Here is a 14,558-nt window from a genome sequence, read left to right on the forward strand (position 1 = left end):
CCCCATGTCCTGCGTTTTGCACCCTGCACCACATGTCCTGTCCCCTTCTCGTGCACCCCATGTTCTACGTTCTGCACCCCATGTCCCGCGTTCTGCTCCCTTCTTATGCACCCCATGTCCTAAGTTCTACACCCAATGTCCTGCGTTCTGCACCCTTCTCCAGTGCTCTGCACCCTGGACCTCACAAATTACTGGCCTTGCCTCGCCTCGGGTGCGGACAACCCACGCTACGCTAAAAAAAAACTGGCTCCTAAGGCCCCTTTCACACGGGCGATCCGATCCACCTGTCAGCTTTTCAGGCGGACCCGATCAGATGCTCCATGCATCCCTATGGGGCAATGGATTTCAGCGGAGACATGTCCGCTGACATCTGCTGCTCTCCGATCCTGTCTGTGAAATCCGGACGGATGGAAACCCTATTTTCCATCTGTCTGGAGGATTGGATGAGAACGGACAGGCGGTCCGTTCTCATCCCATCTCCCCATAGAGGCCCTAATTGTGTCGGAAAACTTTAAAGTTGGATGACTCAGCTGAGGTCGAGTCGGCGATGCTGTTGCTATTTGGCACTCGCAAATCGTCCAAGGTGTTTCCACTTTCACTAGTCAGTGGGGTTCCCCGAAAAGCATGGTTGGAATAGCAAAGCGTTTTACTAGGAGATATCCCATTGAGGAGTCTATTCTGAAGAAACTAACGTTCCACCATCGGGGATTCTCAGGTTTCCAGGCTAAATAAAACCACACTTTTGCCAGTGGAGGATACCCCGTCTCTTAAGGACCCAGTGGGCAAATGAGCTGAAGCTCTGGTCCAGTACCTCTTAACTGTGACAGGTTCAGTTTTAAGAACGGTGTTTGCCATCACCTTGGTATCCCAGACCTTAACGGCATGGGCTAAGATTTTGTCCCAGGTTCTGGAGGGAAGTAAACACCCTTCCGAGCTGGCGGATCAGTTGATCCAAGGGTTACAGTATATTTGTGATGCATCCCTGGAGGCGGCCCCCTTTGCCGGCTGGGTTTCTGTGACTGTGGTGATCCTTTGGCGCATGGTTGAAGGTACTGGTCAGCTGACCAGGCTTCTAAAAAGGTGCCGACCTTACTTTTGTAGGTGACCGTCTGTTTGGTGCCTTTATGGAAGAGATCGTTAAGGGCCTTACGGGAAGCAAGAGTACATTGTGTGCACAGGTTGCTAAGGGCAGAAAACCTTGCCGTAAGCGATGTCCCTTCTTTTCGGCTCACAAGCGGTCTGGATCACAGGAAAAGGGCTTGAGATCCACCTGTAATTACGTTTGTGGGAGGCTCCAAGAGGCCCTGGAATGGCAAGTCCGAAGGAGGCACTTCTGGTTCTGCAGACAAGCCTTCCCAGCCTGAAGGGGCGCCCTCACCTGCGTTTGTGGTGGGGGACGTCTTTGCTTCTTTCCGGATCTGTGGACCTTGCTCATTTTGAACAAATGGGTCCACAAGCTAATTCAGTTCGGCTACAAGATCGAGTTTCGGTCCTTGTCTCCAGCAAGGTTCTTTCCTTCCAACTTACGCCTGTCTCCAGAGCGAATACAGATCCTCTACGGAGAACTGCAGGACCTGTTAGCACAAGGAGTTATTGTACCGGTTGCAGAGTCTGAACTTTTCCAAGGAAGGAAAGGTTCATCCGATCTTTGATCTCAAGACTCTAAAACGCTTTGAGCGGGTTCAGAAATTTAGGATGGAGTCTATCTGCACAGTAGTAGCTTTCCTTTATCAAGAAGATCTGCTGGCTTCTATTGATCTCAAGGACACCTTGAGGATACCTTTTTATATCCCAATATGTCGGGCATCAGCGTTTTCTTCGTTTTGCTGTAGGCGAGGAGCAATTTCAATTAGTGGTATTACCCTTTGGTCCTTTCTCAGCTGCTCGGTTGTGCACAGGTTTTGGCCCCAGCGTTGGCCTTGTTACAGCAGAAGGGGATTGCAGGAATAGGTTACCTGGATGATCTGCTTCTGCGTGCAGAGCCTTCCTCGGCTGTAGAAGCCGATTTGGACATTAAAGTGCGAACTTTGCTGGAGTTCGGGTGGACACTGAATTTTCAGAAATCGGCACTGTCTCCGTCCACAAAGCTGGACTACTTGTGTCTGTCTGATGCTGGATTCAGCGTCAGCCCGGGTGTTTGTTCCCCAGACAAAACTTCTGAAGCTACAGGATGCCGTTTGGCTCCTGTTTTCCAACCATCGATCATCACTCAGGACTTGCATGCAAGTGCTGGGTCTGATGATCTCCACCTTCGAGGCGGTTCTGTTTGCGCAGTTCCACACCAGACCTTTGCAAAGGGAGATTTTGATCAAACGGAACAAGGATCCGCGGTCACTGGACGATCTGATCCTGTTGAGTCGGGGTTCGAGGGAGTCTCCTATGGTGCCTCCGCTCCCTGGTGCTTCGCCTGGGAAAATCTTTTCTTCCCCTGTATTGGACTGTAATCACCATGGATGCCAATCTGTCCAGGTGGGGAGGTGTATTGGGAGTGTTTTCGGCCCAAGGTGTCTGGACTCGGGAGGAGTCCAGGAAATTCGGGCTATCAGGCTGTCTCAATGGACGGATCGTCTGCAGGGACGCCCTGTGTGGATACAATCGGACAATGCTACGGCTGTGGCATATGTAATTCATCAAAGGGACAGAAGTGCCCTGGCGGCCTGGGAAGTTGCCGGCATCTTGAGGTGGGCAGAATGTTCCAGTCCTGTCTGCTGTGCACATTCCGGGGCTAGAGATTTGGCAAGGGGACTATCTCTCAGTCGGCAGATGTTGGATCCGAGAGAATGGTCTCTTCCCCTGGAGGTATTTAATCAAGTGTCGGTGGGGGACCCCCGATGTGGACCTGCTGGCTTTCCATCTCCACAGGAAGGTGCAGAGGTTGGTGTCAAGTTCTCGGGAGCCTCTGGCCATCGCCGCAGACGCTCTGGTGGCCCCTTGGGGTCAAAATTGTCTGATTTATGCCTTTCCTCCAATACAACTTCTGCCAAGACTGCTTCGCAGAATCGAGGTGGAAGTAATTCCAGTCATTCTGGTGGCACAAGACTGACTCTTCTGATGCTGGTACGCAGGCCTGGTAAGGCTGGTAACAGACGTCCCTTGGAAACTTCATCTCAGGGAAGATCTTCTGTCTCAGGGACCAATCTTCCATCCTGCTTTACGGTCACTGGCTTTAACCACTTGCCAACCGCCGCACGACTATCTACGTCGGCGGTCAGCCCCTCACAGGCAAAGTGACGTAGGGCTACGTCACTAGCTTGTGAGGGTCTAGGGCGCGAGCGCGCGCCGCCGGAGGCGCACTCCCGCGTGGTCACGGACCCCCCCCCGCACGTGTGACCGGCGGACCCGATGTCCGCCGGCCACTCTGCGATCGGCGGGGGAGAGGGAGAAAGTCAGGCAGCTTGTGTAAACAAGCTGCCTGTCATTCTCCCCTCTGTATGAGAGATGATCATATGGATCTACTATGTAGATCCGTTGATCACTCTGCATACAGCTGAAGCCACAGCCAATTACAGTAAGAATCACGCCCCTAGGGACACACACAGCCCCTCCCTCTCAAATAAAGTTAACCCCTTCACTACCAGTGTATTTTTACAGTAACCGTGCATATATATATATATATAGCACTGATTACTGTAGAAATGTCACTGGTAACCCCAAAAGTGTCAAAAATGTCAGTCAAGGGTCCGATCTGTCCGCCGCAATGTCGCAGTACCGCAAAAAAAATCGCAGATCGCCGCCATTACGCGTTAAAAAAAAAAAACAACAAAAATGACAAAAATCTTTCCCGTAGTTGGTAAACACGATAACTTTTGCGCAAACCAATCAAAATACGCTTTTTGCGATTTTTTTTTTTTTTTTTTTTTTTTTTTTTTTTTTTTTTTACCAAACATAGGTAGCATAAAACAAATTGGCCGAAAATGTTAAAAAATTTTGATTTTTACATTTTTTTGGGGGGGAATTTCATGTGAAAAATATTGCTATTTTTGCAAAATTTACGCTCTTTTTTTGTTTATAGTGCGTGATCAAAACATCGCACAGGTGATCAAATACCGCCAAAAGAAAGCTGTTTGTGGGAAAAAAAGGACGCCAATTTCGTTTTAGGTACAGCGTCGCACGACCGCGCAATTGTCCGTTAAAGTCACGCAGTGCCGAATCGCAAAATACCCCCTGGTCGTTTAGCAGCCAAATCCTCCGGGGCTTAAGTGGTTAATGGCTTTGCTATTGATTGCCAGGTGCTAAAAGACAGAGGGCTGTCGGAGTCAGTGATTCCTACGCTATTGAAGGCTAGGTCTGAGTCGCAGGGGGTTTCTCCCCAATTATTTTCGGTCTCTCGCTGTTTTGTGGAGTTTCTACTATTGTCTGTAGTTCAACATTTGGCTCTGGGCACCATCAAGGGCCAGATTTCTGCCTTGGCCATTTTTTTTTTTACCAAATACCATTACCGGCAAAGTCCTTGGCAAACTCCCTGTACAAAAGTGTTAACCATCTGGCTCCTCTGGTGCGATCCCTGGTGCCTCTGTGGGATCCTAATTGGGATCTTAATTGGGATCTCAATTTGGTTCTGTCGGTGCTTCGAAGGCCTTCCTTTGAAAATATTCAAGAAATTCCTCTGCTAACTGTCGCAGAAGGTGGCTTTCTTAGTAGCTATTACTTCCACACGTCGCATGTCGGAGTTGGCTGCTTGTCCTGTCGTTCACCTTACTTGGTGATTCATAGGGCCAAAGTGGTGTTGCGACCCTGTCGGGCGTTCCTTACTAAGGTTGTCTCGGGTTTCATTTGAATGAAGACCTTGTGCTACCGTCCCTATTGCCTAAGCCTACACATCCTAAGGAAATTGCCTTACATTATTTTAGATGTGGTAAGGGTGATTTGGGTTTACCTGGCGGTGACTGAACCGCTTAGAAAATCAGATTCTTTGTTATGGATGGACCTTCTAAGGGGCAAGCTGCATCTGCTGCGACCATTTCCAAGTGAATCTGGCAGACGTTGATGTAGGCCTACTCCATTAAGACTCAGGTTCTTCCTTTCCCTGTTAAAGCGCATTCTGCAAGGGCGTTTAGTGCCTCCTGTCAGGTGTCAGTGGTTCAGGTGTGCAAGGTGACTACCTGGTCATCTGTACACACATTCACAAAATGTTATAAGGTGGATGTACTTGCATCGTCGGATGTGGCGTTTGGCTGCAAAGTTTTGCAGGCTGCAGTTGCGGAGGCTTCTGCTTCTTGAGGTGAAAATTTTTTTTCCTGGTTGTTGGCTCCAGTTCCTAGTTGAACTTTTACCTGGTTGGCCATGTTTAGTCTTGTTGAAAAATCTGCGTTTGCGGTGAACCAGAGAACTGGATTCTTGTCTTACTGTAAAATCCTTCTCTGAGATTCACTGACACACAGCACCCACCCCTCCCATGGGTTGAGTTATTCTTCTGACACTGCTTGCTACAAACTGCAGTCCTACAGCAGGAAGTGATGATATACCCTCTGGGACTGCCCCAGGGCCGTAACCAAAAAGGTTTCCGCCTACTCCTGAAGAGACAGCCTAAATCCCACTGGTATGAAGAATTGAAGCGGTCTGTCAGTGAACCTCAGAGAAAAAGGATTTTACAGTAAGACCAAAATCAATTTTTTCCCCAAAAAAATTGCGTTTGAGAAGCAGATGCTCAAAAGCTGCGTGACCTAAAATATTGCAAAACCAACCAGTTTATTCTTTAGGGCCTTGGCTTTAAAATCTTTATATCATGTTTTGGGGTTCTAAGTAATGTTCTAGCAAAAAAATCTGATTGTTACATGTACACAAAGTGCCAGAAAAAGCCTTTAAATGTTTAGTGTTACTAAACACACAATAGTAAAATCACTCTGTATATACAGTAAAGCATGCTTGTTCTACTCACTGTGGATCCCAAGTGGTTAATACTCTGCATTGTGTCAAAAGGCTGTTTGATCCTGTCTTTGATCCTCCCTTTCTTTCACAGTCCCCAATTTATCTGACAGTACAGAGCCTTGGGGCAAGCTGCACATGCTCAGTATAGTGTGAGGGTTTTTTTTTTTTTCTTGGTCATGTGATAAGCACCGGGCCAATCAGACTGTCAAGACAGAGGGTCAGGGGTCCTGCAGCCGCCTTCTGCTTTCAGAACACAATAGGATAACAGGGGGATCGCTGTACTAATATCGGATTGTTACAGCGGCTCCAACCTGAGCTGTCAGCTTTTTGTTTAGTTCAGCCCGCTAGGATGAGACTAGCAGCATGTACGAGGCTTTAAGGTGCATCAAGCATTTTTTCTGCCAGAAGGTGACTCTCAAAAACGCCCTTGATGGGTTTTGTTGGTTTGTGTTTTTTTTTCTCAGCCTGTAAATGCCCAAATGTGCAAATAGGCTAACAGATTAGCTTATACAGGCTGAAGAAAAAAAATGCCAAAAGCCTGCGTTTTTTTTTTTATGCCCAGTGTTCATGAGGCCTCAGACTTTCCAATATGTATTTTTCTTTTTCCTGAAGATGTGGCACAGCAAGTCAGGGCTGTAAAATTGGGCAGTAGTGAATTGGTAAACAAATTCTGTACACAGGGGTCACTCATGGAAACTGGCTAAATTTAAATAAGTCAGAAGGGACACAACGAGACCCATTCGCAGTGTTTGCGGTAAGATGCGCTGTTAGGTAAAGAAAATGCTGCATTTCTTTTTCTCCGGTGCAGCGTGTTGCAACACGAACCATCACGTCCCAATGCAGCTGTGATAAATATGAACTTCATGAAATAAATGTCACTTGTGACATTTTGATAGGGTTATAACAAAAAAGTAAATAGTGAGACACACTGGCATCAGTGCTTAGGCACTGTATCCTCCCAGGGCAGACTGGCAGTGGTGCGATCAGCGTTTTCTTGTGTGAATCAGCCCTAAACAGAGAAAAAAATAAATAAAAAAATCTCTATGGCTCCGTTCACATCTAGGCGTTTTTGGGGAGTTTTTCTGCTCTAGGATCAGCTCTCAAAACGCCCAACAAGACAAATCCTATTCATTTCAATGGCCCCTGTTCACATCTGAGCGTTTTGACGCTGTTTACAAAACGCCCAACGCTCAAAAAAGTACATGAGCTTCTTTTTGGGCAGATTACAGGCGTTTTCTATTGGTATCTATTCAAACGCCTGCACAAAAAACGCCTGAAAATCGCGGTAAAAAAACGCGCGAAAAACGCTACGCTCAGGTGTGAATGTAGCCTAAGACACAAGTCTAAAGGCGAAAATGGAGATCACACAGTAGAGGTTACAAATATGTAACTGTGTAGGCAGGCTTGTGTCATCCTATTTAGAGAAAATTTCCCTGTACAGCATAGCATACATTCATCTATGAAGCGTTGGAGGCCTTTGTCATGTCACTATAAACCTTGCATATGCTGTAATAAAGGTATTTTAAAGGCAGTCATTCGCTGCTAAATGTGCTTCCATTTCATCGACTTTACTTCTGACCTCTCTTGACCTGCGCAAGCTTTATAAGTTTTTAACTGTGTTGTCTCTGTGGTTGACAGCAGGGGTCAGATGCTCTGTTATGCGCTGTGCTTTTGTATCAATCTCCATGGCATTAATTCACCAGACTGCTGGCACTAGACCATATTTTTTATTGAGATAGGGCCTATTTTTCAGTATTTGATAGTATGAAAAAAAAGCGATCTGTGTTCCAGTGCTTCACATGTGCAGTCACTTTTAGATAATCAGTTGCTAAGGATTATGGGATTAGTCTGGTGGCATATGGAATGCAGTTTTTTTTTTTTTTTTTTCCTGATCAGCAAGCCAGAAGTAAATGCTTTAATATTAAACAAGCAAACTCATCGGTTTATATTGAGCTTTTTTTTTTTTTTTTTTTTTTTTTTTTTTTCCCGGTAAAATTTCTATACTTTGGGAAAAGTAAAACTTTCCGTAGGTTTTAAAATGCTAATGCAAACTTGTTATCTTTATGTAAAAGGCTTTAAAACTGCATAGCTATGGCATTTGTCAATGGCAACCAATCTTGGTTGCTTTTAGTTTCTATCTTGTTGGCAGGGTGGGTCAATAATGGGGAAGATTTAACACCTAGACTCCTTAAAGCGGTAGTATACTCTAAAAATACTAGCTCATTATGAAATACCTTTAGCCCCGGTTCACACTACTGCGTGTGCGGGGTTCGCATGTCATGTCGGAGCGCACTGCTCCGACATGACATGCGATCAGCTGTGCGGTGCGAGTTTAGCCATACAGTTTGTATGGCTAAATTCGCATCGCACCCGCAGCAAACACGCACAGGAGGCATTTTTGCTGCCGCATCAGGATCGGATCGCACAGCGGTTCACACTTGTGCGATCCGATCCTGTGCGAACTGCACGATCGCACTGCGATATGCGATCAAACTGGGGGTGTCGTTAAGATTACATTGACACCCCCAGCGGATCGCATATGGCAGTGTGAACTGCCGGGGGTGCGTGTGCGATGCGGGAACAGGCTGCGAATTCGCAGCCTTCCCGCATCGCATCAGTGTGAACCGAGCCTAAAACAAAGCCCCGACACGAACCCCCGGACACCGCTGTGGGAGCGGACATGATCTCTCGACGTCTTTTCGGGTTCGGCGGCTCCGGCGCTGTGAGCAGCCGAAGCTGCAATGACGTCACCCCGCGCATGCGCAGGGTTTTAATTTTCCGGCAAGGAACTCTGAAGGTCCGCCGGACCTTCAGAGCGCATGCGCCGCTAGCGTCAACAGCTGCATGCAGTGCAAATATCTCCTAAACCGTCTAGGTTTAGAAGATATTTGTACCTACAGGTAAGCATTATTATAGGCTTACCTGTAGGTAAAAGTCACAAAAATCGGTATACTACCACTTTAAAGAGGACATGTCACATGCCCATGCTGATGTTTACATTCCTTGTGTCCGCAATAATGCTTCATACACGCTGGACATTATCAAAAACGTCAGTAGAAAGCTGTAGGAGTTTCAACTTTTTTGCACTAGAGTTTTTCAGCATGTTTTAGGTTTTTTCAGCTGTACTTTTTTTTTTTTTTTTAGCAAATCTATACTCCCACAAGAGCCTATAGCTCAAAAACGTTGCCGTGTTTTTTTTGGTGTTCAGCAATTTTAAGCTTTTGTCAAGAGTTTTTTACAGCTGAAAAACTCCTCTCAAAACCCACTTTTTTTTTTTTTTTTCCCCCAGCCAGAAAACACCAGTGTCAAAAACTGCCATTGAGAATGGCCTATGTGCATTAACGCATAGGATAACATGAGGGGAGTTTACTGACTGCAGAAAGTCTTACGTCAAAAGCAGCAGCTGTAAAAGAAAGTCCAGTGTGCATGAGGCCTAAAGTGATTTAAAAAAAAAAAAAAAAAAAAGCCAGTGTAAAACTGTAAAAAAAAAAAAAGTGCCCTTACCCCCTCGTGCTAGTGTGTAATGGGGAACCTGTGCGTTGGTCACGGACAAACAATCGTCCCACGTGTGAGTAATCCACCATTGCATTGAATCGTGGGCAGTAATAATAGCACCAGACCTCCTCTGTAGAGAAGTGGTAGTCTGTATTGGCTTTTTAAGCGTTGCCTGTGGATATTGGGTCATTTGTCGTGCACAGTTTCAAAGCGTCACTTATTTGGTATCTATTTACTCGGTGTGATATCTTTTATATTTTACAAAAAACCTGGATTATCTATTGTGCTTTTTTGCATTAAAATTAAAGTACGCCCCCCCCCCCCAAAAAAAAAAAATGCTTCCAGGTCATGCAAAACCCTAAGTGGTCTTGCATGAACCTCACATTTGGAGTTTTCCCCAGAGTGACTCAATGATAATGAGGCCAGGAGACTGTGATGGCCACTCTAGAACCTTTTCCTGCTGTAACCACTGGATGTCAACTTGGCCTTGTTCTGGAAAGTCCAAGAGCATCCCATGCGCAGCTTTCGTGCAGAAAAATGCTAATTTCCTGCCAGTATTTACAGATTACAAGCTTCATTTATCTTGTAATGAATTTTTACAACCTTCCCTGTGCCTTTTGAGCTCATCCCCTCCCCCTCCAAAACCTCCGTGAGCCATCATCATGCTTCACAGTGGGGATGGTATTCTTGTCACTATAGGCCTTGTTGACCTCTCTCCAAACATATTGCTTATGGTTATGATCCTAAAGCTCTATTTTGGTCTCCTCATTCCAGAATAGTGTGCCAGAAGCTGTGAGGTGTGTCAAGGTGTTGCCTGGCGTATTGTAACCAGGCTTTTTTTGTGGCGTTGGCGCAGTAAAGGCTTCTTTCAGGCAACTTGACCATGCAGCTAATTTTTGTTCAAGTATCGTCATATTGTGCACCTTGAAACAACCACACTGTCTCTTTCCAGAGGAGCAGAGGTTACCTGTGGGTTTTTCTTTGTATTCTGAACAATTCTTTTGGCAGTTTTGGCCGTAATCTTTTTGTCTACTTGACCTTGGCTTGGTATCGAGATCCCTGAATTTTCGGCTTCTAAATAAGTGGTTGAACAGTATTGGCATATTCAAGGCTTTGGATATTTTTTTATATCCTTCATCTTTATAAAGTTTGGTTACCTTGTTACGCAGCTCTTTTGACAGTTCTTTTCTGCTCAGTATTTAGCTCGCTTGGTGCATCCATATGAGTGCTAACAAACTCATTGACTATTTATACACAGATAGTAATTGCAATTTAAGAAAAAACACAAAGGTGGGAAATTAACCTTTTTTAATTGCCATATTAACCTGTGTGTCACCTTGTCTGTACCAAGGCCAAACATTCCAGGGTTGACAACCATGCAGGATCTGGGCGACAGGCTGGATATATAGATCCAGTGGTCACCCCAACCAGCGAGCACGCGCAGACCCCAGCTCAGCGCAGGGTCGGCCACAAAATAGTCCCACCAGATGGGGACTGGCCCTGCGAGTTAAATGTCTCACAAGGTCGCATACGATTGGGGTCTAGGCCCGCGTCGTAGTATTGCTATTAGCCGACAGCGAAGGGTCCTGTCAGGCGATGACACCTGCCTGTTCCTGTTATGGTGAGTTATCTGTCCCCATGAGGATCCAGATCGCTGTAGAATCGTGCTGTGCAGATGTTCTGGGCCTTCCTGGTGCATCTTTGATGGGGTGGTGAGTCTGGGAGTCCTCTCTCTCTGCTGGGGTCTCTGTGTGTTCTGCCTGATCTCTTGGGGGCACTGTAACGCGGTGCAACATAGAACCTGTGGAATGTTTGTTTTTTTTCCCATCTGACCCCCTCCTGATCCCAGCTATCCATAGATGCACTGTCGTCGGTCTTGGAATCCTTTGTGTCCCGGGTGGAGGTGGCCTGTAAAGGATGGGGTGCCCCCCCCACCACTGCCTTATCTGATGTGTCAGATTTTGAATCAGTCAGCCATTTTGAATCTGGGTCTCCCTGACCGATTAATCGATTACGAAAATAGTTGACAACTATTTTCATAATCGATTAGTTGTCAATTAATTAATCCGCTGGGAGATGATGCCGGGTTCCACTGTGGTCCATTGTGACAGCATAAGAGAATTAATGGAGGCTTCCATGTTTGGCTCAATTGGGCAAATATGGGTTGTTTCCATTTTTCAAATTTATATATAATTTGCATTGATATGTTATTATAGCAATGTCATTGCCGGGCTTGATTGACCCGTAATTTGATATTCGGGTAATGTCTGGTTCCGGGTGTTGGTGGACCGCATTTTTATTCCGGATATCCTCCACCATGATCTGCCGGTTCCGGTCGCTGACACGCAAGTGTCATTCTTCCGTGTTACGGGTCTTGTTCACTGTGCCCCGCCTATCCTCCTCTGCCAGCGTATAAAATAAGAACGTTCACCGCAGGCCACACCCCCTGACGGCGTCAGTCTGACGAAACGCGTAGGAGGAGCCTGCGGTGCGTCACGCTGTGACCAGAGGGGACGCGGCGGCCATCTTTTCGGCAGGATATCGAGCCTCGAGGACACTCCGAAACACACGCTTTTAAACTACCCAAATGTGAGTTGCCACTTTGCAGTTTATGTCAATAAAGCCTTTTAAAACGGTACTACACTATGGCAGTTGTCTCCCTTCCTTATGTATTCTAACATCCTGAGAGGAGTGGATACGATCGGTGAGGGAGCCGGTGCAGGACCTGTCAGTGGATTTTGATACATGCTGCTTTTGATCCCTGTCATGGGGATCAATTATCTGTGGTAAGAGGCCAATCTTAACTTTTGGTGGTGGTACTTCCTTACACTGGGACATCGGTTTTCGGAGTGTCTTTGGGAGCACATATCTCATCTTTTTGGAAGAGAATTTATACTTAGATGATTTATATATGTGGACTGTTTTAAACCAAAGGACTGTGCAGTTCTTTTTTATATTCAAGTTTTAAGCGCTACGCCTACATTGTTTTTACTGTTTTATGACGATCTGTTTGTTTCTAATTCATGGATCAAGTGTTGGCAGCTCATTCATTTTTTTACTGATCTGATATTACATTTTATATTGTATTGTATATGTCTGGAATGAACATTCCTTTATAATTTATGTATGCGCAGCATATTCCCCAATTTTTATACATGTATGGATGGTGGTGTACTGAGCTGTATGTGTGTTGCACTATATTTTCTGATATGTAAACAAATAACCCATTCTGTATGCAGGACAATTAATCGGCTGACTGATTAATCGATTACGAAAATAGTTGACAACTATTTTCATAATCGATTAGTTGTCGATTGCTCAATTAGTTGTTTCAGCCCTAATTGTAATGTCTTATCTCCAGTCTATCAGTCTCCATCTTCACTGGGTTCAGATGCTGATCTTCCTTGCACAGAGTCTTTTAAAGTGATTTTTTTTTTCTTTTTTAACAACATGTTATACTTACCTGCTCTGTGCAATGGTTTTGCACAGAGCAGCCCTGATTATCCTCTTCTGGGGTCCCCCACCAATGCTTCTGGCTCCTCCTGCCCTCAGAGTGCCCCAATAGAAATCTGCAAATTATACTGCTCAGAGTGCCCCTATAGCAAGGTAAAAAAAACTTCTTCCTTCAGAACCACTCCCTTCCTGTCCAGGACTACATGTCCTATGAGGCATTGCTTTTCACATATACATATTTACAAGTTCTCAGGCACTTACGAACATGTATGAATGGTGTACTGAGCGGTATGTGGGATTCAATGCATTTCCTGATATGTAAAACATGTATTCTGTATGCAGACCAACATAATCGGCTGATCAACTAATCAATTATGAAAATAGTTGACAAACATTAAAGATTAGTTGCCAATTAGTTTCAGCCCTATTACCACCTCATCCGCTATGCCATGCCGTGCGTTCCCTATACCACACTGCCTCATTCCATATGGTTGCTGCCGGTCCCCCCCCCCCTTAAAAGCGTGGATAGGGACAAAGACCGAGGTGGTGCTGGGCTGAAACCAGAGTGACACAGGGTAGTGGTTGAGTTACTGCACCTAATCTTTGAAGGGGGAAAAAATATATATCCTTTTAACAGCTTTGTAACATTAGAGCCTGCCTAATTGGATACAGATTGGCCCTTAACCCATACCAAGGTCTGTTGCAGCTTTGTCAATTTGTTTAGTGGGTCACATTCATGTGTGTTTCTGATCCTTCAGCCCTTGGGAGAGAATGTATATGGGAGAATCTGTTACCACAACAGCAATTTTCTCTAAACCATGATGCAGCTTATACTCTTGCTTTAGACTTGTGTAGAAATTGTGATGTAATATTCCACAGGGAGCCCATTCAAAATCTTAGTGATTGTTACTGATCACCTTGTAAAACCCATTCAGTTTAGGCAAACCTTTTTATTATATATATATATATATATATATATATATATATATATATATATATATATATATATATATATATATATATATATATATATATATATATATACATACATATACATAAAATAAAAAAATAAATACTTTTTTTAAAAAAAAATGTATGGGTCATCACATTCCCTCGGTTCTCAGCTGCATAAGAGCTGGGGGAGGAGAAGCAGCAGCACGCTTGAGCTTCTCATTGAATGGCTGTGCAGCAGGACAAGTCTGATCATTGGAGAGGAGGCTGAGCTCCCAGTATAGCTAGAAAACTGATCACGTTGTGCTTTCCTGCTTAGGGTTGTCAGTTTTTAATAGGAAAGGAGAGGGGCTAGCTGTCAGGAACATCAGGGATTTCACACAAAGGACGTAATGCAAGACGAACAGGATACATTCTCATACATGTACATGATGCAGCAGACACGTATCAGTAATATGAAGTGTTTGGGTAAAAAAAGCTTTAAAGTTTTAATGCTAATTTTATGTTTTTTTTTTTCCCTGCTAGAACCACCGGGCCGATCCAGAAGAATTGTTCACAAAACTTGAACGAATTGGAAAGGGGTCATTTGGAGAAGTTTTTAAGGGTATTGATAACCGGACTCAGCATGTGGTTGCTATAAAAATCATAGATCTGGAAGAAGCAGAGGATGAAATAGAAGATATACAACAAGAAATAACTGTTCTTAGTCAGTGTGACAGCCCCTTTGTGACAAAGTACTATGGATCCTATCTGAAGGTACATTATGGTACAGGAGGGTTTCTGTACCTTTT

General features: G+C 45.0%; 1 protein-coding gene across 2 annotated transcripts in view; it reads left to right on the forward strand.

Moving 5' to 3' along the window:
* The window catches only part of STK26 (serine/threonine kinase 26), a gene marked incomplete at its 3' end in the record, with an annotated part of 321,958 nt that overhangs the window by 82,013 nt on the left and 225,387 nt on the right, over nt 1-14,558 (forward strand). For both annotated transcript variants that reach the window (XM_082264444.1, XM_082264443.1), the window contains exon 2: nt 14,293-14,523. In XM_082264444.1, the coding sequence (XP_082120570.1) occupies nt 14,293-14,523 (231 nt within the window). The remainder of the gene's footprint in view (nt 1-14,292; nt 14,524-14,558) is intronic.

This window comes from Pelophylax lessonae (assembly GCF_965119305.1).
Source record: "Pelophylax lessonae genome assembly, chromosome: 7".
NCBI lineage: Eukaryota > Metazoa > Chordata > Amphibia > Anura > Ranidae > Pelophylax > Pelophylax lessonae.